Source organism: Phragmites australis, chromosome 23, assembly GCF_958298935.1.
Source record: "Phragmites australis chromosome 23, lpPhrAust1.1, whole genome shotgun sequence".
Classification (NCBI taxonomy): Eukaryota; Viridiplantae; Streptophyta; class Magnoliopsida; order Poales; family Poaceae; genus Phragmites; species Phragmites australis.
The window spans coordinates 23,400,931-23,427,378 of record NC_084943.1 but is presented as its reverse complement, the minus strand read 5'-3'; the positions used below and the strand labels follow the sequence as shown (position 1 = coordinate 23,427,378).

At 42.8% G+C, this 26,448-nt stretch overlaps 3 protein-coding genes and 2 long non-coding RNA genes across 6 annotated transcripts; 1 reads left to right on the top strand and 4 right to left on the bottom strand.

The window, feature by feature from the left end:
• Nucleotides 1–106: 106 nt before the first annotated feature.
• On the bottom strand, nucleotides 107–2,479 carry LOC133906087 (uncharacterized). The gene has a single exon (XM_062347865.1). It carries the CDS (start codon nucleotides 2,477–2,479, stop codon nucleotides 107–109), a length of 2,373 nt encoding a protein of 790 aa, XP_062203849.1.
• A 2,500-nt stretch (nucleotides 2,480–4,979) lies between these two features.
• Nucleotides 4,980–5,874, bottom strand: LOC133906564 (uncharacterized). Its single transcript, XR_009907812.1, has 3 exons — nucleotides 5,556–5,874; nucleotides 5,402–5,473; nucleotides 4,980–5,280 (listed from the first exon to the last, which is right to left on the bottom strand). It is a non-coding gene; the product is annotated as an uncharacterized LOC133906564 (long non-coding RNA).
• A 732-nt stretch (nucleotides 5,875–6,606) lies between these two features.
• On the bottom strand, nucleotides 6,607–11,832 carry LOC133906540 (uncharacterized). 2 transcript variants are annotated; one of them, XR_009907803.1, is made up of 4 exons: nucleotides 11,759–11,832; nucleotides 10,376–10,429; nucleotides 8,368–8,421; nucleotides 6,607–6,643 (listed from the first exon to the last, which is right to left on the bottom strand). It is a non-coding gene; the product is annotated as an uncharacterized LOC133906540 (long non-coding RNA). The 2 variants fall into 2 exon arrangements; XR_009907802.1 differs by lacking the exons at nucleotides 6,607–6,643; nucleotides 8,368–8,421 and adding an exon at nucleotides 8,975–9,191.
• A 1,355-nt stretch (nucleotides 11,833–13,187) lies between these two features.
• On the bottom strand, nucleotides 13,188–19,875 carry LOC133906086 (uncharacterized). The gene is made up of 2 exons (XM_062347864.1): nucleotides 17,493–19,875; nucleotides 13,188–13,480 (listed from the first exon to the last, which is right to left on the bottom strand). Exons 1-2 carry the CDS (start codon nucleotides 19,873–19,875, stop codon nucleotides 13,188–13,190), a joined length of 2,676 nt encoding a protein of 891 aa, XP_062203848.1.
• Nucleotides 19,765–21,573, top strand: LOC133905715 (uncharacterized). Its single transcript, XM_062347477.1, has 2 exons — nucleotides 19,765–20,192; nucleotides 20,294–21,573. The coding sequence occupies exons 1-2, from the start codon at nucleotides 20,044–20,046 to the stop codon at nucleotides 21,525–21,527; spliced, it is 1,383 nt and encodes a 460-aa protein (XP_062203461.1). The 5' UTR covers nucleotides 19,765–20,043; the 3' UTR covers nucleotides 21,528–21,573.
• The last annotated feature ends 4,875 nt before the right edge of the window (nucleotides 21,574–26,448 follow it).

Sequence of the window (26,448 nt, the reverse complement as noted above, 5' to 3'; positions counted from 1 at the left end):
AGGGTAGTAGTTGTTAGGATCATCAATTGCAAGGTCATAGCTGTGATAGACCATCTCATCACCAGGAAAGCGTTCGATAAGCCTCATGTTTATGTCACCGACGTTCTCATTTCTTGTTGTCAAAATAGCGCGAGATGTGATGTAGTCTGAATTGGACATGTGTGTTGCTAACATAGGAAAGACTATCAATAAGATTATCAATATCAGATTCTGCACCAGTGTAAGGCACACATATCTCGTTGGGTACCTTTACATTGTCATCTTTCACGGTTTCTTCAGTGCCATTCCCGATACGCAGTAGGTAATTAGAAAACCATGGATCTGATTGAGCCCTCATATTTTGAACAAGCCTCAGCTTTTGCATGTTTTCCCATAGGTAAGATCTGTGTAATGTTGCATTTATTATTTGTGCTCTTGTCCCCTTTCGCACAACTGGAAGGACCTGCCTGAAGTCTCCTCCAAAAACTATCGTCTTTCCTCCAAATGGTAGATCGGGCTTTTCCATGATGTCTCTCAGGCTCTTATCAAGTGCCTCAATTGCTTGCCTTTTTGTCATAGAGACTTCATCCCATAATATAAGTGAAGCCATTTGAAGAAGTTCCGCGGTCTCACTTTGCTTCGTAAAGTTACACACTCCTCCTTCTTGTATGCTAAGTGATATCTTAAATCTTGAGTGTGCAGTCCTGCCACCAGGCAAGATGGAGGCAGCAACACCAGATGCCGCGGTAGCAACAGCTATATTTCCCTCACTTCGGACTTTTGCTAGCAAAGCTTTGTATAGGAATGTCTTTCCGGTCCCTGCAGGACCATCAACAAAGAAAGCAGTTCCATTACCGCTGTCAACATATGATAATATTTTGTCATAAGCATACCGTTGTTCACGATTGAGAGATGACACTACCGAGGCAAATTCATGGTCTACCTCTATAGATCTCTCTTCAAATATTTCCCTTACCTCTCCAGACATGGTGTCATGCTCCTCTTCGATCTCAGGAAGAGGGAATGATGATATGTCCTTACCCATTGACTGTAGCATATTTCTAATATCCAACAAAACCATTTGTTCAACTACATGTGAGTTCATTTGGTCTCGTCGGAAGTCATCGGACATTGCCTTTAGGTGCTTGTTCCATATTCCACGGACATTGTTGGGTTCACAGAAAACCAATATTGTGGCAAAAAGCCTTCGGAGAGATGATGGCATATGGAATATTTCAGCCTCTGTTAAGCAATCATCGATGTTATTGTCTGACTCAATAAGACCTCTTTTCTCGGCAGCTTCACGGAAGGTAGGGTAGACAACACCATCAAATGTCCTTAGATTTTCATATGAAGTAGCACCTGCCACATGGTTTAGTAGTACCCTTAGATAGTATCTTTCTCCCTCCGCAGGATGCGCTGAGATGATCCTTCCAACCTGTGTGCATTGTTTTCTTTTCTTCCATTTCTTTAATGTAGGGTTCCAAACTGCATTTTCTGGGAATTCCCTATATAGTATGCTCCGTGCCCACGGGAACTCACAATTCGCCTTAAAATACCCAGTTAACATGGTCTCAGAGGCACCTTGTTGGTCCAAAATCTGACGTACATCCGCGTTATCCTTGTAGGACACGAGATGCATGCCAGGGAGATGAAGTTGCAGCTGGAGCACTGGGGGGGAGATCCCACTAAGATCGAAGGCAAAGATTCTCCACAGTGCCTCCTGTGGGGCTACCCATCTAGCTTCCCTGTAATCATCGATCTCATTAATCTCATGATTGCCATCGGTATCACTGATAGAAACAGATGCCCTGTCATGACCCTTGTAGATGTATTTGTAAAGGTACTTGACAACCTTAATGCTTGAGCAAACCTCGGCGTTGATGTGGCAGTCATACCTCCTTAGTAGCTTAGGATTATATGGCACAACCCATCTGTTGTCCAAGACATGCCCTCTTACATGTACCTTCTGCCCATCATCCCGTCTTCTGTAGATGGGGTAAGAGTCCTTGCCTTGGAGAGTTGTCTCAGTAAACTGGCGTGGATAATAGCTCTTGCATGTGCGATTTTGATTCTTCATACATACATTACTAGGATTTAACGAACCACAAGGACCATGCATCATGTGTTTGACAACCATTTCATGAAGCTCAGGATACCTTTCCTTGGTTGGAAGCTCTGCGGAAATGACAGTGTTGTACTGTTCTGGACATGTAAGCTTATAGCCTGACTTCATGATAAGGAGGAAGTGTACATGCGGTAGACCCCTTTTCTGAAACTCAATGACATGGACATGCGTCGCAACAACACCAAGGATGTGATTATGGAAGAGCTGAAACTTGAGATCTTCTAATTTGGCTCTAAATACTCGCACAACAAGATCAGGACGGTCTTGTGGTGTCTGGCCAGGTTCAAGGTTCCTAAGTATTTCTTCCCAGTTGGGGTTGCAAGTCATGGTGAGGAAGATGTCTGGTTTTCCGTACTTCTGCACCAAGGCCATAGCATCCATGTATCGTCGTCTCATATCCCTCGGGCCACCAATAAATGATGCTAGAAGGACCCATCTTTTGCCCATTGCACTCGCTCGATTCTCCCCTGCAAATACACTATCCACTAAGCCCTGGTAAAGATATGCACGTATTCTTGATTGGTTGTGCAGAATATAGTTCAGTCGTGATGTTTCAAGCTTTATATAGGTATCAACTACAAATTGTTGGAATAGGCGCTTCCCATGCAAGATGGTGTTGAACACTCCACGGCGCATCTGGAACTTGTAGCAATAATATTCGCGCATCGTGATGCACAACGTGCTATTAGTGTCTATCAAGAAAAGAGTAGACATGATCAGTTAATTAGTAAAAGATTGATAAGTATTATGAGAAAATGGATGTAATAATGCAACTATATATCACTTAACTAACCTGGGTTGTCAGGATTTATGGAATGAGACCTTCGTATATGTCTAATATCAACACCTTATTTTGGTATCTCTGGATGCCAACCGAGCTCCCCGCTTGGGAAAAGGATAGGATATGACAAAGGGTCATAGCACCCATGATGAGGTCTGATTGAGTAGTATGTGTCATTATTAGCAAAGAGAGTTATGCTGCGATCAAAATGCTTGTGCAACTCGCTCCCCTCGACCCACATAGCAGCCACCTCTGATGTTAATGGCATGTTATACACTCTCTGATCCAGTTTATATTCAATGTTTAGCACAATACGATATTCGTCCATGTCTTCAACTTGTCCTAGGCTCCTGAATGTTTCTGAGTAGGGGTTGTCTCTTAGGATGCCCACCAAACTTCTAATCACACTCCGATCTCTTGCTCTATATGTTTCATCTCGGGCGCATCGAAAACGATGTGATAAGGAAGGATCGTCATCATAGAAGTATAGTTGCAAATGGCTCGGGTCATCATCTCGTTGTCCGAATGAGTGTATATTGTGGTACATTTGTTCATGAGCTTTAAATGTGTACACTCCATCTCTTGCATTTGCGAGTTCCTTGTCATAATCACAATAGAGTGTGGTGAACGAGAAATGACCATTAAAAAATCTAATGCTGTCCTGAAAATGTTGTGATTCAGGATCCCCACTTGTGTACAACAGTCGAAGCTCTTCAGGTGGTTCTGGCATTTCTAGTTTGACTTTCCCATCCTTGCAACAAAATCCCAATGACTCATATTCAAACCTCCTCGCACCACAATGGTGACAGTCTGGTTGAGGTTTCAACATATGAGTGCTATCTGGTATGTTCTGGTAGATAGTTTCTGTTGTATCAATATTGTTGGAGCCAACCACAGAGCCACTTGTTGCATCGGTAATATTTGTACCCACGACACAATTTGCACGGGGAGTGCTTCGTCTTGCCATGTTTCGTTGGTTCTGTTTTTCTCGCCTTGCATGCCTCTGCTCAGGTGTCATATTTGCATAACGTTGCCTAGCACAAGCCCGTCTGCTTGCAACTTGCTCGGGCGTCATGCTTGCATGACGTGCTCTATCACGTTGTCGCCTTGTTTCTGCACGGTCCACTGTCCTACAACGAGTGTTTGTTTGTTCTGACTGTGTTTGTCGTTGTTGCTCTAGTGTAGCAATGGCTGGATTGTCATGAAATCAATGTTATGTTTCCGATATATTCAAAGGTATACAATGTTTCATTAATCAAATTACATGAAAGGTTATTTAAGCTAGTAGCATTACTACAATTCATACATAAGCTTGTACCATTAGAGCCTTCGCCTTGTAATAGCCCCTCTGATGTGAGGGTACTTTGGGTAGGAATAAAAAATGAGGATGGTAGTCGATGTGTCTCATCTTCATCGTTTGATGAACTTTCACATGAAACATAGGATGGTTCTTGAATAGAAATTCCAGAAGAGCTATGTGGCATATAGTTGTTGCGAGACCTCTTTGTTATGCGGTGTCCATCTATAACTAAAAAAAATTAAAATGAGAGTAGCACATATGTTTTTATTATATTAGTTTAACATTGTAGCATGGGCTATATAGCTAACAATACAATTAGTCGTGTTAAAATGCATACCTTCTTTTCCTTTTCGTCTTGACTGGTTTCGATCTTGCGACATTTTGGCAATTTGTTGGTAATGTGATATATACCCTAAAATATGAATATATTATTTGACAATTTAATAGTTTAGAAAATAAGACATATACGTATCTTACAGTGCTAGATTCATTAGGCTATAAACATAAAATACTAAATTACATACATCTTTTTTTTTTGCACATAGTTCTGCTTAATTTATTTATTTAGATATGGCATATTAAAGAGTAAGTTATGCATCGAGAATTTCCACATACTTTGGACCATCTCAACATACTTTGGACCATCTCAAAGCACTTTTTAATTTCAGTCCCAAATACACATCCATTGAAAAGTAGTATAGAAATAAGATATATTACAAACATATAAAAACATCATAATGACAAGACATCATTACAAACGTATAGGATATATTACAGAATAAAAACACCATAATGAGAAAGGTAGTAGTATATATTACAGACATAAAAACACCATAATAAGAAATGTAGCTGGCAGTATCCATTGGTATAATTACTTAAACAACACAAACATCATAATGAAACAAAAACTATAGAACCGATAGACACATTAACATATGTGAATAATGTTTAGCCATAGTAGTCCTCTAAGAACTATTAGTACTTATAGCCATCACACTCAAACCACGGTTGCTAGGTACGCCCATCTATTCTCAAGAAATCTGTTAACGAAACGGAGGTCCATAGATCCTGTGATCACCGATCCTCGCACGCCTGCATGTCCGAATAGGATTGTTTCAATTAATATTTGATGAAATTGTATATATTTCTTAATCTATTAGTTAGAATATTTGAGCATGTATTGACTTTTCTTGATGGTGTTAGAAATACTCACTCTGCAGTGTACGTGTAGCACAATGACTTGGGTTAAATTTCAAAGTTGTATTCTCTGAAGTCTCCAAGCACCCTATTTTGAAAATTTGTTGTTAATGAAATAACTCAACAAGTATAATGTTTAAGTATGCCTTGATTAATAAGAAACCAATTACCGTGTCTCTTGTTATTTTGAAGCATAGTTAATAAGACTATGTCATTGTTAGCATTAGCCAATGACCAGCTACGCGCATGTCGGGTCAAATGGTGGGACCAAACACCAACAACAATCAAGTTGCACCTTTAAAAAAAGAAAACTTATAGTTATTTTTCTGCATATTGTGTTATAGCATTTTTTTATCTTGATGCACCTTTTTTACCTAACAAAATTACTAACATAACTCAAAGGTACCTTGTGTCCATGAGTGTAACCTCTCTATAGAGGCTACAACCAATATGCTCAATTGAAGCCCAATGCACAACTACTCCAGCTATGTCTGCACCATTATTCTTGGTCAGATTTTTTTGTGTAAAATAAAATTTTTATTTGTTTTTTATAAGTCTAAAATGGAAAGCTTGAAACTTACCTACAAAAGTCTTATTAGGACGATACACTTTAGGAAATGGCATAATGTGCTTTGGGTAGGGCGAAAACTGAATAGGCATGGTATACGGCTCAACCCTAGTGCGATTATTCAAGACACACTCATATCGATGTCCAATATTCCGAAATTGCAATGCCTCCTCCCAGTTAGGATCGAATTTCACTTCATGTAGGGTATAAACACATCCTTCAGCGAGTAAAGCATTGAATCTTTCAACGTTGTTGTTCGATGCAATTGCTTCCATTTTGGACCCCTTTCAAATTTAATAACAACCAATGTTATGTAGTGATGAAAATTTATTATAACACGATTTATTATTATAAACACTGAATCAATTAATACAAGCGACTTACACAGGTATCCATGAGGATATAGTGTTGGCTATCACGATAACGAGGCTGGACTGGGAACTTGACATCTATCATAACAACGACACTCCATGATTTGTCCAAGTCCAAAATTTCAATGTCATCGAATAATTTGAATCTGTATCATAAAAATATATTTTAGCTTTATTTCTTAACAATTTATTTAGTTTAAATTTGACCCGTGAATTTGAACTCACCTAGAAACCACTGGGCGATGGGAAAAGTTTGCGCAAGTTCTCTTTCGGGTAACATTAACTGGCGCCATTGAGCTAGATGTACAAGTTGATGACTCTGGAAAGTGAAAAGGTGTTAAAATATATTTAGTTGCAAGCAAAGTCTCAACGTCTCTCTAAAAAAACAACTGACACACATTGTACATATGCTCACACATTGTAGAGAAGATTGTCATAGATCAAATTTGCAAATATGCTGCATTTTTTATCAGCAAGGTTGTTGGTCAAAAATATAGTTAATCAGGGATAGAGTAGTTGGATCACCTGTCATTTTGGTGATTCATCAAATATGGTTTGCTTTCTCTAGAGTTGGTAGCGTTGCTTTAGTACTCTTCACATATCCAGAACAACTACGTATTCAAATGGGGAAAATACACTGGACAAGCAAGTAATAAAACCAAAACTACTCTGGAACAACTAAATTATAATTTTTCTTTCCAATTTCTTTACATGATATTTTTATTTCTTGGTTAGGAAACAAAACAAGAATGGGCATGCAAAATTAAAGTATTTGCAATTTCTTTCTGTAAGAAAAACAAAACTGGCAAATAATAGTGACAGTAGCAACACAACATTCGTATGGCCTTTTATTCCATTGTGCAATAAGCCAATAATCTTGAACAAATGGTTACGCTATCCATAAAATGATAAAAGGAAACATAAGTTCTAATTGTTTTACTATGCTAGTAAATCAAACAACATTGCTAGGACGCATATGCCGAGTTGTCGACTATTGCATTTAACTTATCAGCATTGAGACTATGAAATAATCTGGTCTATAGGTTGTATTGTCTATACTAAAAAACCATTAATATTAAATTCTACACTTACGGGTGTTTGGGTTAGGGGGGACTTTCTTTTTTTTCTTTTTTTTTGGAATTTAGCTCCCCACACCCTCTCCGTAGCACTCTCATACCCACACCCACCCTTTTATATCTATTCTCTTTTCCACTCAGTCATTTATGTACTTGCCCTCAAGTTTAGTATTGGCACTGCTTATGCACGTTGAGACAAATTTGTTTTCTTGTGGCACGCCAAACAAAACAAAATTGGTGGATACTCTTAACAAAAGCTACCTGTGATATTCATCGAATGAAACATACTGTGATGTAATCATTGTAGAACTTATGTGTTTTTTCTTAGTTTGTCTCATAATCTTTGTGGTACTCTATGTACCATTCTAGGATTCATGGCGTGACCTTATTAGAGCTTTTGCAAGTGGACGCTCTTTACTTTCATTGAGTGGACGTTTACAAGTAAGTGATGTAGCTTGTACATATCATGCTGTTTTAACCTATGCCTTCATACTGTAAAGGTCTTTGCTTTTGTTGCCACTTCAGTTAGCCAATAGACAATAGTGGTATGACAGTTAAAACGTGTTCATTTTAACAAAGATTTGTATTAATCGAAACTGTTCTGTATCAATCTTAGGAGCTTGAGAGGAGGAAAAAGCTTAAGCTTGAGATAATGAAGACACATTGTTTGTATGACCAGTTTAGAAGGTATGGATTCCAAAGGGATGGTGATCATAAAATTGGAAGGAAAAATAAGCATCCATCATCCAAATCAGGCAAGAAATCCAGCCATATAACTATGCTAAAGAGGCAGATATATCATTCAAATATTGCTCCTTAGTAAATCTGGAAATCAGATTTATGTTACAAATGTAGTGGTAATAACACTGAAAGCTTAGAAATTTAGGGCACCAGCATTTATATGGCAAATGTAGTGATAATAACACTGAAATTTTAAGGCACCAGCTCATGGTAAAGGGAAACATACTCTAAAGAAGTTCAGTCCTTCGTAGTAGATCTCAAGCTGCACATAAGGTTTATTCTGTGGGAGGAGAAACAAGATAGAGCCAATTATAAATGGTGAAAAGAAAACACAAGCTGGCAAACTTCAAATCTGAATTAAATTAGAGCACCATGGTTCAATAGCCATTTTTACATTCAAAACAAAATTCACTGGAGGAACAGATCCAAAATTTCTAAAAGTCTAACTGGCTTGCTCATTCTTTAATGAATACAAGAAAAGTATAATATAACTATAACTGAGCATCATAGTCCAATAGCCATTTTTATTCATCACCCTATTGACAATCGAATTAAAGGCTGGCAACTTATCCATTGAAAACATCATGGGTTCACTATGCAGCAAAAGAAACTAAAAAAAAAAAAGATTGGTTTATAGTTAAAGACAACACAACAAGACATTGCATTTCTTTTCCAGATTCAGATTTCATTATCGTAGTTTATAAGATCACAAACTTCTCTATTGGTTTAGTTACTTTGAGTTGTCGGTTCAATCCACAAAAAAGATGCTATTATAAATGGTGATGAAGAGTTACTAATTTTGGCCAATCATCACCTCATGATAGAGCCAATTATAAATGGTGAAAAGAAAATACAAGGGCGATTATTTACAAACTAACAATTCGTTGCTTCTTTCAACGCGGGACTACATTGAAACTACTTGGAAAGCTTCAAATACAAAAAGTAGGGCTGCCTATTTCAGGTACTAATTTAACCCCTTCGTCTCTTGTTTGACCTCTTGTACGCATACCAGAGTGGCAGTACTTTCAGCTCAACCATGTTATAATCTAACTGAAACAACAGGCAATTGACAAACTGAAATGTAACTCTTCATGCAAAGTTTGCAGGCTGTTGGCAGGATACCACACTATAATCAATACGAAAACAAAATAAGCTTGAAACTGTTTTGTATCAATTTGAAAGCTTCAAATAAAGAACTTATGCAAACCTGGCACCGACAACATTGAAAACATCATGCGTTCACTATGCAGGAAAAGAAACTATAATAGAACCGATTGGTTTCATAGTTAAAGACAACACAACAAGACATTGCATTTCTTTTCCAGATTCAGATTTCATTATCGTAGTTTAAGCGTGATACATAGATGACCAGGTTCATTTTTTGCTTGGTTCCTAAAACCCAAAAGAGAGCTAGCTGAAACCACAGTAAAATCACTAACTTGAGGTGATGATTGGCCAAAATAGTTTTGGCAGTGAAAGCTGAATGGAGAAAAACATAATTCCTTTCCATTTTTGTCAATTCTGTCTCCTGTCTCTGGTGTCTTCTTTTGGTTGAAATTGTATCAGATTATTAAGGAATGGATGAAATTGTATCAGTTGAAATTGTCTTCTTTGCTAGGATTTTCAGTAGGTCCAAAAATGCAAAGGAGGTTCAATCCCGTCATGTTCAGACAGCAATAGCTGATTCCGTGATGCCTGGATATACAGGCTTAATTGTTCATCAGGTATTTTTTTCCCTAGAGGATGTTCATCAGGTACACCCCAGAGGATGTTCAGTCACAAATCCAACACTTATTTGAAGGAGTGGCCAAGTGATTAGTGCTGCTATGGTGCTATAACTGTGATTTTGTTGTCATAACTATTCTAGGATATTTGAACTTTGGTCATGGTGATATTCTGGGCTAAATGATGTGGTGCCATACAGTGTGGCTTTGTCTTAGATGAGGAAGTATTGGAGAATTATTAGACATTCAAGCTATTCAGACTTTTGAAGGGGGGTGAAGGGGGACTTGCATGTAAAATGAACATCGAAATGAATTAATTTCTCACATTCTTATTCAGAATCAACTACAAGAAATTAAATCTGAATCTGGAAAAGAAATGCAATGCCGTATAGCAGTACCAATTAGTCCCATCTCATGAAAATAACACTAAAATTTTAAGGCACCAGCATTCATACACAAAATTTATAGCTGAAAAAAATATGGAATAGCTCATGGTAAAGGGAAACATACTCTAAAGAAGCTCAGTCCTCCATAGTAGATCTCAAGCTACACATAAGGTTTATTCTGCGGGAGGAGAAACAAGATAGAGCCAATTATAAATGGTGAAAAGAAAACACAAGCTGGCAACTCCAAATCTGAATTAAATTAGAGCACCATGGTTCAATAGTCATTTTTACATTAAAAAAAATTCACTGGAGGAACAGATCCAAAATTTCTAAAAGTCTAACTGGTTTGCTCATCCTTTAATGAATACAAGAAAATTATAATATAACTACAACTGAGCACCATAGTCCAATAGCCATTTTTATTCATCACCCTATCACCATGGAGTGAAGAATTTTTATATGCCTATGAAATGTAATATGAAATTCTAAGCACAAGAAACAGAAAACTTGACAAACGAATTAAAGGTTGGCACCTTATCCATGGATAAGTACATTGTTAATTGCATTTAGTTTTCAGTTAAACCATGTTCTGAATTAAAGGTTCAGAGTAGTGTTAAATCTGAGGCATTGCTTCGCATTCGGATTTCGGAGAAATCTGTTACAAAAATTTAAATGACAGTGACATATGCCACTTATTCCACCACCAATCTATGTTGTGAACGTGTACTGTTATGTGATGCTAAAAATCAGCATGAAAAGGAATAATATGCAAAACTAATCAAACTCACTCGTGTACAAAATTACACTCATAACCAACATATGAACCAACTGTAAGCCTCAAATTGATATGATTATTTAGCAAAAACACTAAATCCTTCGAAAATTCAACTCTACAATCGCCACCTCCATTCTCTCACTGTCCAAACCATATAAATCTGCTTCCAGTCTACAGAAACCAAAACAGCATGCAACCACTTCAACCCTGTTATCGAGAAATTCAACAACTCTGAGAACAGAAGGACAAAATCATAACTGAACTCCTGAAATACCCTCATAAGGTCAGCTGTTCACACTTAGCAGCGACCCAAATTATCTACACATTCGTAGAACCAAACTCCCAAAATCCCCTTAAAATACAGGGGGTAGACCTTACAAATCAGCATCTCTCTACGCCCCAAAACCACCTCAATCAACAGCCCATCTTCAGAAACACTCATAAACCCACTATAACTCATCAGCAAACACGCAACTCAAACACGCATGAGCATGGAGAAGCTTAAAAAGGTGGCATGGCATAACGGAGGATGCGGCAATACTTCACTCTTTTAAATTCGTACAAATAATGGTAAGATAATTCTTCTACAACTTCAATGGGCTGAGCTATTGAACAAGTATGTTAGAGAGAGTGAATCAGAAGGATTTCCAAAAGGATAAGCAGATTTGATCCTGGAGACTGAAAGCGTGCTAATCATACAAAGGGGGAAAATGAAGGAGCAAGCAATCGTACCAATCACAGAGATTTGTGGAAGAAATCGTTCGCTATCCTTCTCCTCTCCTCCTCCTTGGTGACTCTCCACGGCTAGTAGCAGAGGGGAAACATGTAGCAGAGGGGAAACATGTGTTAGAGTGGAAATAGGTATAGCAGAATGGAAGGAGCGGGCAAACCTTTTGGACTGCAAATAGTTCGGCGGTTGCCACGGAGTTGAGCAGTTGCTTAGGAGCTGGAGACGTGCTGTGTGAATGGCGGTTATTGACCACATACCACCATCTCCTTGATTTGGACCACTCCGACGTCGAGCACCACCAGCGAAATCCGGCTTTGCAAGAGGGAGGAGGAGGGTCGGGATCGAATTTTCGGCAGCCAAATCGCGGCGGCTCTGGCGTGGGAAAGCGCCGCGGCCATGGCGTTGGAGAGCGCGGCGGCCATGGCACGCAGACGACGCAGGCGGCATGCGTGGGCGATGCAACCGGAAGGGGACGCAGTAGACGTGCGTGGGAGCTGCAGAGCAAGCGGGGCGATTCCGGCGCGTCTGTGGGATGGCCGGCGGCTAGCTGCGGCGCGAGGAGGTCGGCAAATCACGTGCTAGGGCTCCAGGGGAATGCAGGGTGGCGTGTATTTTTTTATGGGCCGACGAACGATTGGACCGACGAACGATTGGGCCGACGTGTAGTTTTTTGACGCACGACGACGCACGATGAAACTGCTGGTTTAAAGGAGTAGAGATAGAGACTAATCTTAACAGTGATAAATGTGACTGTTCATGTACTATATAATGTAAACACTATTCATCGATGAATGTAAGTAATCATTATCTTTATTCTCCCTGTTCTTCTATTTTTTATTCCAATACGTTGTTAGCCACGCCAGTTTTTTCACTACTGAGTTCGTCCATCAAGAGCAGTGGCCAATTGGCCTCAACATCCAACCAAGTTGAGCACGATGGTATCACCGATCCATGAAATACACGGTAGACCTGAATCTTCGTCCTTTATCATCGTCGTTCTGCCACAATGTCCAAGCCCTCGCCACTCGCGTTGTTGTTCGCGTCGTGGTATTGCTTGTCGCCATTTTAGCCGCCACGGCCCTCAACATGTTGCAACCTCTGCTGCAACCGCTACTCTTTTGGAGTTAGGACGCTGCAACACCGGCCACCAACGTGGAGTCCTTCACGACGGCGACTACCACCAGCCCTGGCTCGTCGCTCACCTTGACAGCCCGCACGGGCGCTGCCCCCTTCTTCAACCGCACACCATCGACGGTGACGACGGACCATCGGTGATTTTTTTTAGAGTTCAAGGGCCGAGCCCCGGTCACCAAATGCATTAAGGGAGACCAAAACGTTTACAGCCTTGTGTCCAAACATTCACAGTTCAGAGAACCAGCTCAAAAGTGACTACGCAGCCAGCCAATTACAGCTTTTCAGCTAAGACATAAGCTAAACTCTATCTTCGTTCATCAGCTCACAGACACCCTTTGCCACCTCCATCTTAGGCCCGGGAATCTCCAGCTTCACTGCACTTAGTTGACAGGCCACGAGCCCAGCTCCAGCACCTTTCGGAGAGTTACTTCTCAGCCAAGCACCATCTCTGGTCTTGAAAGGGCTTCCAACATCTTGCAAAGCACCAGCTCGAAATGAGAGAGGTACCGAGTAGGACATAGAATTTTCCAACTCTTGAGCATAGAAACTATCCTCCTCCAGAGAACCTTCATGCTGCACCAAACACCATTCTGAAAACACAAACTATTCCTTAGCTTCCAAATAGCCCATAGAACTGCTGCAGAAATCATATTAATCACAACAAACTTCCTATTGTCTAACCATAAGGAGGCAACGGACTCATAATTGTCACCTATATGCAAGTTGACTACTTCAGAAATGCAGTTCCACATAGACTTGGCAACCACACATTCAAAGAAAAGATGAACAACTGATTCTTTTTCGCAGCAGAAAAGGCAAGAGGCATCCTCAACTTTCATTCTTTTAGCCACATTATCTCTAGTCAAGGTTTTATTTTTAGACAATAGCCAAAGAAAAAAAAGAACTCTAGGGGGAACAAAAATTTTCCAAACCGATGGAGTGTAAACAGGTAGAACCCCTCTGAAATTAAGGACCTTATACAAGGATTGAGAGGAATACACTCCAGAGGAATGAAGCTGCCACACCAGAGCATCGTCCTGGTCTGAAAATCTAATAGTAGAAGCAATTTGACACACCTCTTCCCATTTCCTCATCAGATTCCCATCTACACACCTCCTAAAAGTGCATCTAAGGTCTATTCCATCCCACAGATCTGCAACAGTACTGGACTTCTCATTAACCAAAATATATAAGTCCCAGAACTGAATGGCTAAACTAGAGGAGCCTAACCAATTATCCTCCCAAAACTTCACATTTTTGCCATTACCTATAACCCACCTATATCCCATTTTAGCTACTTTTGCAGCCCACAACACACCCTTCCAAAAATGAGACACACCAATATCATTGCAAGAAAAAATATTAGGATCGGAAGTATTATATTTGAACTTTATGATCTGTTTCCACAATTTACCATTATCACTAATGAACCTTCTAATCCAGGAACCTAATAGACAGATATTTAAATCTCTAAGATCAGGAACACCCAAACCTCCATACTCTTTCCTCATGCAGACACTAGGCCAGTTGGCTAAATGGAAATTTCCTTTATTATCTCCAGAGTTCCAGAGACAATGAGCCATATGAGTATTAATCATGTTGATAGCCCATTTTGTTAATTTGATAAAAGATAAAAGGTAAATGGGAATGCTAGCTAAACAGGATTTAATAAGGACAATCCTACCACTATAAGAGAGTAATTTTCCTCTCCAACCAGCTATTCTCTTAAGAATTTTGTCAACTAGGGGTTGAATGTCCTCTTTTCTTAATTTGTCAAAATGTAAAGGAACACCTAAATACTTCATAGGTAAAGATCCAGCTGGACAACCAAAGATATGGGAAATCCTATGGATCTGCTCATATTCTAAGTGCATAGGAATAAACTCACTTTTATTGAAATTTATTTTCATACCAGAAAGTTTCTCAAAGCAGACTAGGACACATTTCAAGTTTCTAAGATGACTCTCCTCAGCTGAGGAAAAGATAATGGTGTCATCAGCATATTGCAAAGAAATCACACCCTCATTGTTAAAATCAGATAACAGCCCTTTAATCAAGTTACCATGAGCAGCCTTAATCAACATTCTAGTGAGGACATCTCCAACCAGATTAAAGAGAAGGGGAGACAGAGGATCTCCCTGCCTCAAACCTTTACCTGTTTTAAAGAAACTACTGTCCTTACCATTAATAGTTACACCTACAGAACCTCCCACAACTACCATTTTGATCCAGTTGATCCAAGTGGCACCAAAACCTCTAGTTTCTAAGATCTCAAACAGAAAATCTAAGTTGACTCTGTCATATGCTTTCTCATAGTCTAGTTTAAGGATGACACCAGGATCTTGACTCTTGTGGATGCTATGAACAACCTCATGAGCAACCACCACACTCTCCAAAATATATCTACCCTGAATAAAGGCACTTTGTTGATGAAGAATAAGCCTTTGACAAATTTTTCCTAGTCTAATAGTTAGAATCTTGGAGAAAATCTTAAAACTACAATTTAAGAGACTAATAGGCCTAAACTTCCTCATATTTCTAGCGTTCTCTTCTTTAGGTATTAAGGTAAGCATAGCAAAATTGAGCCTAAATAAATCCAGCTTACCCTGCTGGAAGTCAGAAAACATATTCATTAAGTCACTTTTAACTATATCCCAAAATTTTTGATAGAAAAGAAAAGGGAGTCCATCTGGACCTGGGGCTCCATCCGAATAGCAACTAAACACAGCTTCTTTCACTTCCTCTTCCAAAATAAGAGTCTGTAAACTCTCATTTTCTATATCAGTAACAAGGTCTTCTTCTGACCAGAAGGAGTTATTTAAACTAACACCACCTCTGTCTTCATAACTAAACAATTTTTTATAGAAATCAACGGCAACTTTCAGCATACTATCAGTATCCTCTACAGGTCCGTTGGGACCATCCAAGATAGCTACATGTTTCTTCCTCTGCCTCTGGTTAGCCACAGCTTGAAAATAAGCAGTGTTTCTATCCCCTTCTACAATAACTCTATCCCTAGATCTCTGTCTAGCTTTAATCTCATCTAGAGCCCACAGATGTTCTATCTCTCTAGCTATTTCTTTCATCCTATTCCTTTCAAGCTCAGAAAGAAGTCTACCTTCAGATTCTAAGTCTAACCAATTATACTCCTCAGAGATTTCTTTTTTATGTCTATTTAGCGCAGCCACCTCATTGGCAGCCCAGCCTCTTGCTAATCTCCTAAAAGTCCTGATTCTAAACTGCCAAATGTCTATAGCATTAGACTCATTGCAAGGAACAGCCCAAGCTTTTAACACTACCTCTTTAAAGTCTTCTCTTTCCAACCACCATTTCTCAAATCTAAACTTCTTTTTACCAAAAGACATGTTATTACCAGAGTCAATAATCAAAGGAGTGTGGTCACTGTGTTCTCTGGGGTAAGCCCTAACCTTAGCTAAAGGGAAGGCTGAATCCCAATCAGTAGTGACCAAGATCCTATCTAATCTAGCTAAGATCAAGTTATGCTGGTTATTGGACCAAGTAAAGCATCTGTTAGACAGGGTTAAATCTAACATAGCCCATTTATTGATCCAATCATTGAAGCAATCGGCCCATCTCTGATTGATCCTAGCATTACTCTTATCATTATGAAATCTAGCTAGATTAAAGTCTCCACCAATCATAATAGGCCCCTGCCAGGAACCCATAACATGATGGAGCTCATCAATGAATTCTTGTTTGCCTTCCTCATAAGGCGAACCATAGACTACCACTAATTTCCAATCAAAATTAGTCCTTTTATCCTGAACCATGACACTTAACGAGTACTTATGCCTATCTTTAATGATTATATTAAAAAGATCAGCTCTAAAACCAACAAGGACCCCTCCTGCAGTACCAACTGCAGGAAGATAGCCCCAATTAAAAGAATGAGGACCTGTTAGAGATTTAAGAAAATTATCACTCATCTCCTTTTTCTTGGTTTCCTGAATTCCTACAAAGTCTAAAGAATGAGACCTAATGAAACTAGCTAAAACACCAGCTCTGCCAGGCTTATTCATCCCTCTAATATTCCAAAATAAGCCTTTCATCTTAAACCTTGCTTCATATATATACTATCCTTATTAAAGGAAGTAGTGAAGTCATCCACCGGATGGCTTCCAAGGGGAACCTCCCCTTTAAGGTTAGGCTCTCCAGACTCCTTGGCAAAGTTGGAGTTTATGAGAGAGCAGGACCCTGACCTATCACCCTCCAGGTGAATATTTTCGCGACCACACTGTTTGTTATCTACAACCTTTGATATCTGAGCAGCAGACCTTTCACCATCACCCTCCAGGTGAAAAGTTTGGGTCTCTACTAAAGCTACATGTTTACCTCTACTATCACTTATCCCATTACTACTAGTTAAGCCTGCACCCTGAGTAGACCTATTTTTGTTACCAGCGCATCTCTCATGAGCACAAATATCAGAAAAAACTACATCCCTTTCGAAATCTCCACACTGAACTAGCTTAAGATTTCCATCAACCATTTTACTATTGCTCCCAAAGGAAACACCAACTACTTGAGCAATTTCAGAGATTTCAGGAATTGTAAGAACAGAGAAAGAATTATGGGATGTACCTTTAGGTAATTCCAGGTTCACTTTTTTCTTGAGGTCCTGAGCTCTTTCCAGCATTGTCCTCCCATCATTAATCACCCTTTTACTTCTTTTATCAGAAACAAAGGGACCCCATTTCTTCTTCCCTTTCTTAAGAACCTTGTTACGTTCAGCTTCCAGGAGCTTTGATTTGGTTGCATCCCCGTCATCTTTTCTATCACCACCTTCATCAGACTGAGTTCCTTTCCTCTCAGAGTCAGGCCACACCCACTCCTGGGGAAGTTTTCCATCGACAGCGACGGGAGACTCCTTAGGTTCAGGTCTCTGCAATTCTGAAGCCACCTGTTGCCATGACTGGGGGAGGTCAACTAACTCATTCTCGCCAGGCAAATCCACTGGATCTTGATCACCACTCCCCTCCTCCTGTTCTGAGTCATCAAGTTCCATATCCCTCAACAGGTTAGCACATCTCACTTCACTGAGCTCAGCATGCAGCACTTCCATCTCATTTTCCTGAAAGAGACTCACCCATAGAGGTACAGTTTTGCTCCCAATCCTTTTATCATTAGCAGCCTCACTCCCAGCCCTTTCCTTACTATCCTGCTTGTTGGTTTGAGCAGCCTTAGGAGTAGAAAAGTGGTTTGCATCCATAAAATTTCTTCCATCTGCATCTTCCTGCTCAAAATCATCCTGATGGTCCTTATCATCTCCATTATCATCCCCATCATCTTTATCCTCACCCTCACCTTCAGCAGAAAACTCTAAACCTTCAACTTTCATATTCAACAGGTAGAGTTTGTTATCCATCTCCATCACTCTGGCAGGTGGAACTTTAGAAGGATCTTTGCAGGCTATCTTCAGCCTGATCATCTCAAAATAGCTAGAATATAGGGATGACCAATCAATATCCACAAGCTTACCCAAAGTAGAGGCAATCTGTCTAAAGGTCATCCAATCACTCCACTTGGGTGGGATGCCCCTAACCTGAATCCAGACCTCTTCAAGTTCCCCTAAAGGTTCAACCTCTCCATTCCATTTCCTAAGGGATCCTAACACACCTTCTTTGTTAAGATTGAAGAAGGTCACATTCGAAATAACAATATCAGACACCTTCTTATGTGGGGGAAATTTAACTAGGTACCTATAGTCATCCATGGGTCTAAGCTGCCAAGGCCAATTTGGATCAAAGAGATTTTTCAGACTCTCTACAACAGAATCTATGTTCATATCCCCCTCCTCAATGGTTAGGATAGCACAGTTCTCAAACTTAACCCAAAGATTCACTCTACCAGTTCTCTCAGCAACATCAATATGGAAAAAACCTAACCCCTTGTTAGCACTACCCAAATATTGAGCCACTTCAGAAGGCTTCTTCCACTCAGGGCAAACTTTAACCACATGATCACCTCTCTTGCAAATAAAGCAAAGTTTACTCTGATTGCAATTGTTGCTAAAGTGACCCCCATCCCCACAGTTATGACAAACCACCTTAGAAGAACTTGACTGAGACTGAGTGGATACCTCTACCTTCTGATTCTGCTTCAATGGCTGTTTGTTCTTCAAGGTTGGCTCATCTCCTCCTTGTAGATTTTGTCCTCTTGGGCGATGAGCTTGACCTTGGGCTTGACTCCCAGAATGGGATGGCCTAGGTGGCCTCTGCTGATGAAAGAAAGAGGGATCCATAGATGGACCTTGGTTGTTATAGAAGCCGAACGGCGGTGGAGGATGGAAGAACGGCGGCGGAGGGTAGTTTGGAGGAAACCACTCTCCTCTCCCTCTCCATCCCCAATCGGCTCCCTGATAGCCTCCAGGCCGCGGACCTCGGGCTCGACCTTGCCCCCTCCCTGCCATTGCTCTTCGCAGCACTTGGACGAAGGACTCCTTGCTCCTTTTCCCCCCAAGATCAGCGGCGCAAGAAAGCTTCTTCGGCTTTCTGCTCCACCGATCGCTAGATCCAGCCGAGTAGCAATCCCTCACCTCAAACTTCTTCAATTTCCAGAGGTCACGGCGGATCCACACCGCCTCTGTGCCCCTCTGAGGAACCCTAACCCTCGAAGCAGAAGAAGGGATGTACCATAGTTGACCGAAGAACTCCTCGATCTCTCCGTTATCCTCTACCAGTTCGCGGGTCAGGCAGGGTGCCGCCGGGTTTCGGATCTTAACCGGTCCATCACCCATGGAGCTCCCCTTCCATGGCTGAGAACGCGACATCTGCCCTCCATCCCAAGCGACACGCGGTCCAAAACCACCATAACCACCAAGGTTCGGGTCCCCCTCCCCCGCAGGTCCAGAGCGTCCACCTGGAGGAGGAGAACCATGACCTCTGACAGGGCTCGCCGACGGCGAGATCAATGGCGGCTGTCGGACCTCACGCGGGTTCTTGCGGACGCCGCACGGGAGCAGCATGGTTCTTGCCCCATGCATCTGAAACGATATGTATTTTTTTTCATTATTAGAATAAGCTAAGTCGGTGATTTCAGTTTGGATTCAGAAAAAAATCCCCCCTTGTGTCTCTCGCTACATATGTGAGTGGGCGGATTGGGGAGCGCCGCCGAGCCACCCAAGATCTGAGCAATGGGCGTCTCCCCAGATCTGAGCACTCGAGGAGGAAACAAGAACATGGAGGTCAATCAGGAAGTCCGGCGGTCCACCAAGCGCTCGAGGAAGCGCAACCTCGCGGATCCTGTCCCCGAAGGATTCGCGCGTACGGATGTGACCGAAAGGTTTGATTGATCTTTGCCTGCCTGACCCCATCGATGGGGTTCTTCGTTGCTTTTGCTTTGAGTGACTCCCTCCTTGTTTGATTGATCTCTCTGTTGCGCAGGCGGGACTGGCCCAACCTGATGCCCGAACTCGTGGAGGACATTGCCGGCCGGCTGCTCTCCTTGGACGTCGCCGAGTTCCTCCGCTTCCGTGCCGCGTGCAAGCGCTGGCGCCAGGGCACGGTCGATCCGGTCGGCGCGGGGGACGGCCTGGACCGCCGCTTCCGCCCCCGCGACTGGATCGTGCTCTCGCACTGCGCCGCCGGCACCACGTGCCGTCGCCTCCTGAACCTCGCCACGGCCGCCCGCACCGACGTGGACCTCCCGGCGCTCTCCACGCACCACCACCTGGGCTCCGCGGACGGTCTCCTCGTCCTCTGCGACAGGGCCACGGAGACTGTGCGCCTCCTCAACCCGCTCACGGGGGCCCTCACCGACTTCCCCGCCATCACGGCGTGGGTGTCCCTCGAACCCCGCCCTGCATCTACGTTCCCTCTTACGTCGTTGTGCTCCGACATCGTGGATCCTTCCGCGATTGACGGTGCCGGCATAGACGACTCGACCTCCCCGCCGACCCTGTTCCTCTGCCTGCGAGGGCGGGTGCAGTGGATCGTGTTCGCCAGGCCCGGCGACCAGCACTGGCTGTCCGTCGGCCCCTACTACTTCAACGGCCAAGTCTTGTACAAGTCGCTGCTGTCGCTGCGGGGCAGCACCTACATCGCGTCGAACGAGGGTTACATCTGGGAGGTGGATCTGCACCAGCCCGTGCCTTGGCTGGACTACGTCGTCGACAAGACGACGGTGGACTACAGCACACTCGTGGCCTCCTACCTGGTGCCGTCCGCGGATGCCCGCGATGGGATGCTCGTGGTGCGGTACATCTGCAACGTCAACGCCCACCCCGACCTTTTGTTGGGACGGCCCGAGGTGTTCATGGCACGAGGCGTTCCCAGGTGCGTCGAGGTGCTGGAGGTGGACCTGGCGGCGGGGAGGCTCGTTCCGGTTAAGAGCCTCGGCCGCCGTGCGGTGTTCGTGGGCCAAACGCAGTGTCTCTCGGTCTCCACGGAGACGTTCCCCTCGCTCGCGTCCAATGCGGTGTACCTAAGTTGTCATCTACAGGAGGCATCTGGTTTCAGTATCTATTACCTGGACCCCGAGAGCAGTGGACGGAGGACTGAGCCGGTGCAGGAGTTCGTCTTCAGCCACCATCTCGAGGTATCACCGTTGCACCGCCCCTGCAGGCTCGAAGACTATCTAGTCTGCTATGTTGACCGGATCCGCATGCTGTACGACTGACAAACCATGTGTTCATCCATTTCTTTAAGAATCCTTTCCGCTGAGAGCTATTTCTTGCCAACCATGTATGTGTTCCTATAACTATAATGCTGCTCTAATCGGAACAAACACGTCGCGGACTGAAATCACAGCCTGTGCTCTCCTCTCCAGGTCATGCAGCCTCCTGAACCTGCTTTTTGCTGAAAACATGAGTTAGTTCAGGACGAGAGAGCCTGTAACAAATCTGGTGCATCTAGTAGCTCTACACCGCATTTTGACGACCCTACAAAAGTACTCACGGTATACAAGGTTTTTTTTTTTGAGGAAGTCGGGTGGGGAGGCCCCTACCTTGATTTTGTTATTGAAAAAGTTGTTTTTGTACAAGATGCGAATGTATGCCAAAGTAGAGCGAGGTGAAGGCTGTGCTGACGGCATCCGAATTTGTTGTGTGAATGCGAAGACCTTGCCACACATTGAGAACGTAGGGGCATTCAAAAAGCATGTGAATGACCGTCTCAGATGATGCACAGCCGTAGAAGCACGACCCGGATGGGATGACACCACGTTTAGCTAGAAGATCGCCGGTTTTCAGTCGGCCTCTTAATGCCAACCATGCGAAGATCTTACATTTTTTGGGTGCTAAGGTAGACCAGATTGCTGTGGTCATCGGATACTCCATTCCTCCATTCCTCCATAGGATAAAGCATAGTAGAAAGCTTTGACCATGAATTGCTTGGTCGTCCAAATCGTATTGTCCTGATGTCTGGATCGTTGGTCAGAGTGATATTATTTAGGATCGTTAAGAGGGATAACAATTCGTGCTCGGCTCTAGATGAAGTGAGAACGATGAAACATTTTACTGCTCGTCGAGGACCTAAGTACTACGAAGCAATTTGATTAACCTTTAAATTAGATAATATCAAGTTAACCCCGGTTACAAGGATATGGATAATCAATATCTCAAGATAGATATGTAATACATCAACATAGGTTCTACCAACATAAGACTTGACATCGATTCAACATATGCATAACATACATAAAGCATATTTTATCATGATTGACATATATGATCCAAATTAATAGGAAAAATATGCTTAGATGTTTGACTTGCTGCTCCGGTGAATGCCTGGTACTACTAGCGCAAAACTCACAGAATTCTGGAAGTTCAGCGTTGCCCTCGCCCACGCCTGCATCAAACTCTGGTTCCTTGTTCTCTAAAGAAGACATATGCAATGATGAGCATGAATGAAGTGCAACAATGTATGCTACAATATGCATAACAACAAGCTAAAAGTGCAAGACATGCGAAAAATATTAAATTTTGCGATCTAAACAACTTCAGAAAGCTAACAGGAGGCCGGAGACTCCGGATTGAACCCTGGAACCTCCAAATTCCAAACCCTCCAGGCCATACTCTGGATCGGGTTCTCGGTTAGCGATTTTTGAGAGAACTCGGATGGTCCGGGCTGAGTCCGGATACTCTTGGTTAGGACAGAATGTCCGGGTGAGGCTTCGAACGGGGTTCTCTGCTAACTCTAATCGAATAAATCTGAAACCTTCGGGTTTAACCCGGACTACCCGGGTTGGGCAGACTTGAACTTCTCGATGATTTTTCTCGGTCGATTCACCTCGCATGTTAAATCTATGCTACATAGACATGCATATACACCATACAAAGAGTTCTAGACTCAAATTGCACCCTAAACCCTAACGATTTTTTAGCACAATTCATCGGGGTTTTCACTGGGCTATCCAAACTATCCAGGTTTTAACTCAGACTATCCGAGTTATCCAGAGAGGCTGCTTTGAGGGAAAAACTCGACCGATTTGATTTGCAAGTCTCTCCAATAAAAAGTGAAACATGTTTGAGACAGTTCATAAAGTCTAGAACTCACTCACCAACCTAGCAACATGATTCCTAACTCAAATCTCACCCAAAACCTCATTTTTACCTCCAAAGCATAAAAAACACTCAAACTTACTAACCGGCACTCCAACTTCAAAATCGACCAACCACATTGCCCAATCTTGCCGTGGAAGCCTAGGAGACTCACCCAAGATGCTTTTCTGAGGTTGGTGACCATTGGGGGATGGTAGAAAATCTCGGGAAGAGGAAGAACACCGGTGCTCTTTGTGCTTCAACTAAGAACACCAAGATGAGTCAAGCATGGCTCGAATCCTTTGGGAAAACGCAAGCGAATTGGATGGGAGGGGAGTGGTATTGACATTTTTGAGGGCAGAATGCAGCGCCCACTTCACTATTCGTGGTGGGACTCAGGAACAGATCGTGTCTCCTACGAAGCGGCGGAAGAGGATCTGGTGTGCCCTGGCAGAGGTGAGGAGGGCGGCGTCGGTGGCTGACGGAAGCAAGCAGCATCCGGTGACCAGTCTTCCAGTGCATCATCACCCGCGGGTGAGGACTGGGCCATCACAGATCCAGTGGTCGAGCTCCCAGGTTCCCCATCATCGGTGTCATCGGCCATAGTAGCAGGTCCGTGACCCTCCCCAAGCCTTCGGTAAGTCCTCGGATCCCAGATCCTTCTCTTTGTTGGGCGACTGGCCACATCAAGTGTTGGTCGATGCTGGCAGTGAAGCGAATCCTCAATCTCTATCCGAATCCAAACTGCATCTCGATTCAATCCCCAATCGATTTGCGTCGAGTGGATTTGGTATTTGGCGTAGAGTTTTGATCTGTAGCCCTACCATGTGCGTGCGTGTTCGTCTCGCTGCCAGCCGACGTGCTTGTCCATTATCTTTGATCGATTGGATGTGTTTTGGCCGACGTTTGTACTGTCCAGCGTATATGTTCACCGTCGATGTGTATTCCGGTGTGCGCATTTCTATTTTTGCATCGATGCTATCGAGGTGCTCCTACCGGTTCATGTGCATGCTGCCATGCTGGTGTTATCATCGGTCGTTGCTAGCTTTCGCCGTGAGGTGCTCTGGTTGTGTAGTTGTGCTCCACCATGGGGTGTTCCAGTTGTGTAGCTGTGCTCCGATTGTGACCTATTCCTGGCTATATGCGTGTCGCCATCGAGCTATTCCCCAACCGTATGCTTCCGCTGCTGTTGATTGATAGAGCGACAGTTATAGCTTATGTTGTTTGATCCAGTGGCTAGTTGATTCGATTGGCGAATTATGTTTGTGGTCATCTCCCAGAGAGCTGTATTGGCCTGATATGCTATCTGATCCTATTGCTTATTGCTAGCTCTGTTGTTCAGGCATGGTTTGGCCTTGATGCTGTGCTGGAAAATTATGTTTGTGGTCGTCTCCCAGAGAGCTATATTGGCAGTTGTTTTGATCAGTGGACAATGTTGCTCCTGTTATATATGCCATTCACCTTCCATTGTTATCATCAGATGGTAAAAATGCTTGAATGTGACCTTGGTAACTTGATGAAGGTCCTATTGCATGTGGGTTAGCACTAATGTTGTTGCTATAATTCCTGTTGGCAGGGAATAAGAAAGTTTTGTCACATGTCTATTGTCATCTGTTGCTTGTAGTCACTCTGAGGGACCATTGTGGCATGCTAGTTGTTGTAGGTTGCTAGTGTTGAAGATTAGTTCCTGACAATGTGTCCGTAAATTGACTAAGTACCTTCGAGTGCAGGGATTAATCACGAGACGAGACAATCGATGTATACAAGTTCAGGCCTTCGATTGGAGTAATACCCTATGTCCTGTGGGGATGTTGCTGCCGTATTGATGATTTTGAGTACAAGCAATGTGGCTAAATCTGTTACAGAGAGTATATCAGATCTAATCTAATCTAAAGCTAAAGTCGCCGAATAAGATTTTCTTTTTTTTTATTTTCTTCTCTTCTAGGGTCTTGATGCTTGCCTCGAGTCCCTCTTTTTGTGTTTCATGTTGTTGTCTCTCCTCCCCTTCCCCCTAGCCTTTCCGCCTTATATAGGGGTGATGTATCGACTCCTATCCAGCCGTGGTCGATAAGGAGTTGTCTTTCTTGACGTCCAAGTAAATAAATCTATTTTGAGTACTAATCGTATCGAGTCAGGTAACCAATCGAAACTTTCCTAATATGTACTTCCTTGATTCCGGGTGTATTAGGTACCGCTGATTCGGTTCCATGATATCTAAAGTTTCTTAATATGTGGTTGTATATACCCTATCCGTATATGATATACTCCTTATGCGCATATGCCCCATAGTTAGATATTCGACAGTAGCCCCCTAACTCTACTCAGGAGGAAAGGTTTCCATAAACACCCACTCAAGTACCACCAAGTTTAAGCTCGGTCGAGTAAAGTGGATCAGTCTCATAGTCGAAAGAATTGAGCATAGGCGGGTCCTTCCTTGAGTATCGAGTGGAAGCTCAGTCAGGTCGAGCGCCCTGTGGCTAACCGCACTCGAGACTTGAAGGAAAATATTAAAGAACTCAACTGATCGATGCCCGACTCTGAGTAGAGTTAAAAAAAACCTATCAAAATTTGAAACGATGGGTGTAGCCGCATTTAATGCGGGCAGAAGGGCGTGCAAAGATCTGCACATCATCATCATACCGCTTTTCATGCCGATCGAAGCATGGTAAAAAACGGACGTGGTTGTCGAAGAGACGGTAATTTTTTGACTATTTACCCATATGACCCGGACTTGTGGTGGCATTCCTCATCATCGCCACCAGTCTTCCTGCCTATGCCTTTAAGCTTTCTCCACCCCAGCACGTACTACCGCCAGAAAGAACTTCTAGATCCATGGATCCCAACTCTTCCTCAGAGATCCAGACTTCCTCCTCGCCGGAGAAGCAATCGGACGCAGCAGCTGCTGGCACCTCGCTCGATCAGTACGATGAGGTGAGGTTTATGATCGAGGCCTGGACACCCTCGGCAATGCAAGAATCTTGGCTGGCAGAACTTGAAGCGGAAGGAGTGGTGCCGTCACGCAGCCTGGTTGAATGGAGGATGGCATCCGAGGAGAGATTC